General features: G+C 69.9%; 1 protein-coding gene across 1 annotated transcript in view; it reads left to right on the top strand.

Moving 5' to 3' along the window:
• The first annotated feature begins 6 nt into the window (after window positions 1–6).
• Window positions 7–272, top strand: part of Xkr4 (XK related 4) — a 460,700-nt gene continuing 460,434 nt past the window's right edge. The window contains 1 exon segment of the mRNA XM_033760729.1: window positions 7–271. Coding sequence (XP_033616620.1) covers window positions 108–271 — 164 coding nt within the window. The 5' untranslated portion in view covers window positions 7–107.

Genomic DNA, 272 nt, shown 5'->3' with positions numbered 1-272 from the left:
CCGCGCGCCGGGAGGGAAGCCGGGGCGAGGCGAGGAGGTGGCGGGAGGAGGAGACCGCCGGGAAAGGTGTCAGAGAAAGGAGGGCGCTCCTGCGGTTCGGAGGCATCATGGCCGCTAAGTCAGACGGGAGGCTGAAGATGAAGAAGAGCAGCGACGTGGCGTTCACCCCGCTGCAGAACTCGGACCACTCGGGCTCGGTGCAGGGATTGGCGCCGGGCTTACCGTCGGGGTCCGGAGCTGAGGACGAGGAGGCGGCCGGAGCCGGCTGCTGC

The sequence above is a fragment of the Fukomys damarensis genome, unplaced genomic scaffold (assembly GCF_012274545.1).
Source record: "Fukomys damarensis isolate Sample0158 unplaced genomic scaffold, DMR_v1.0_HiC HiC_scaffold_5, whole genome shotgun sequence".
NCBI classification, from domain to species: Eukaryota; Metazoa; Chordata; class Mammalia; order Rodentia; family Bathyergidae; genus Fukomys; species Fukomys damarensis.
This window is presented reverse-complemented; position numbering and strand designations above follow the sequence as displayed.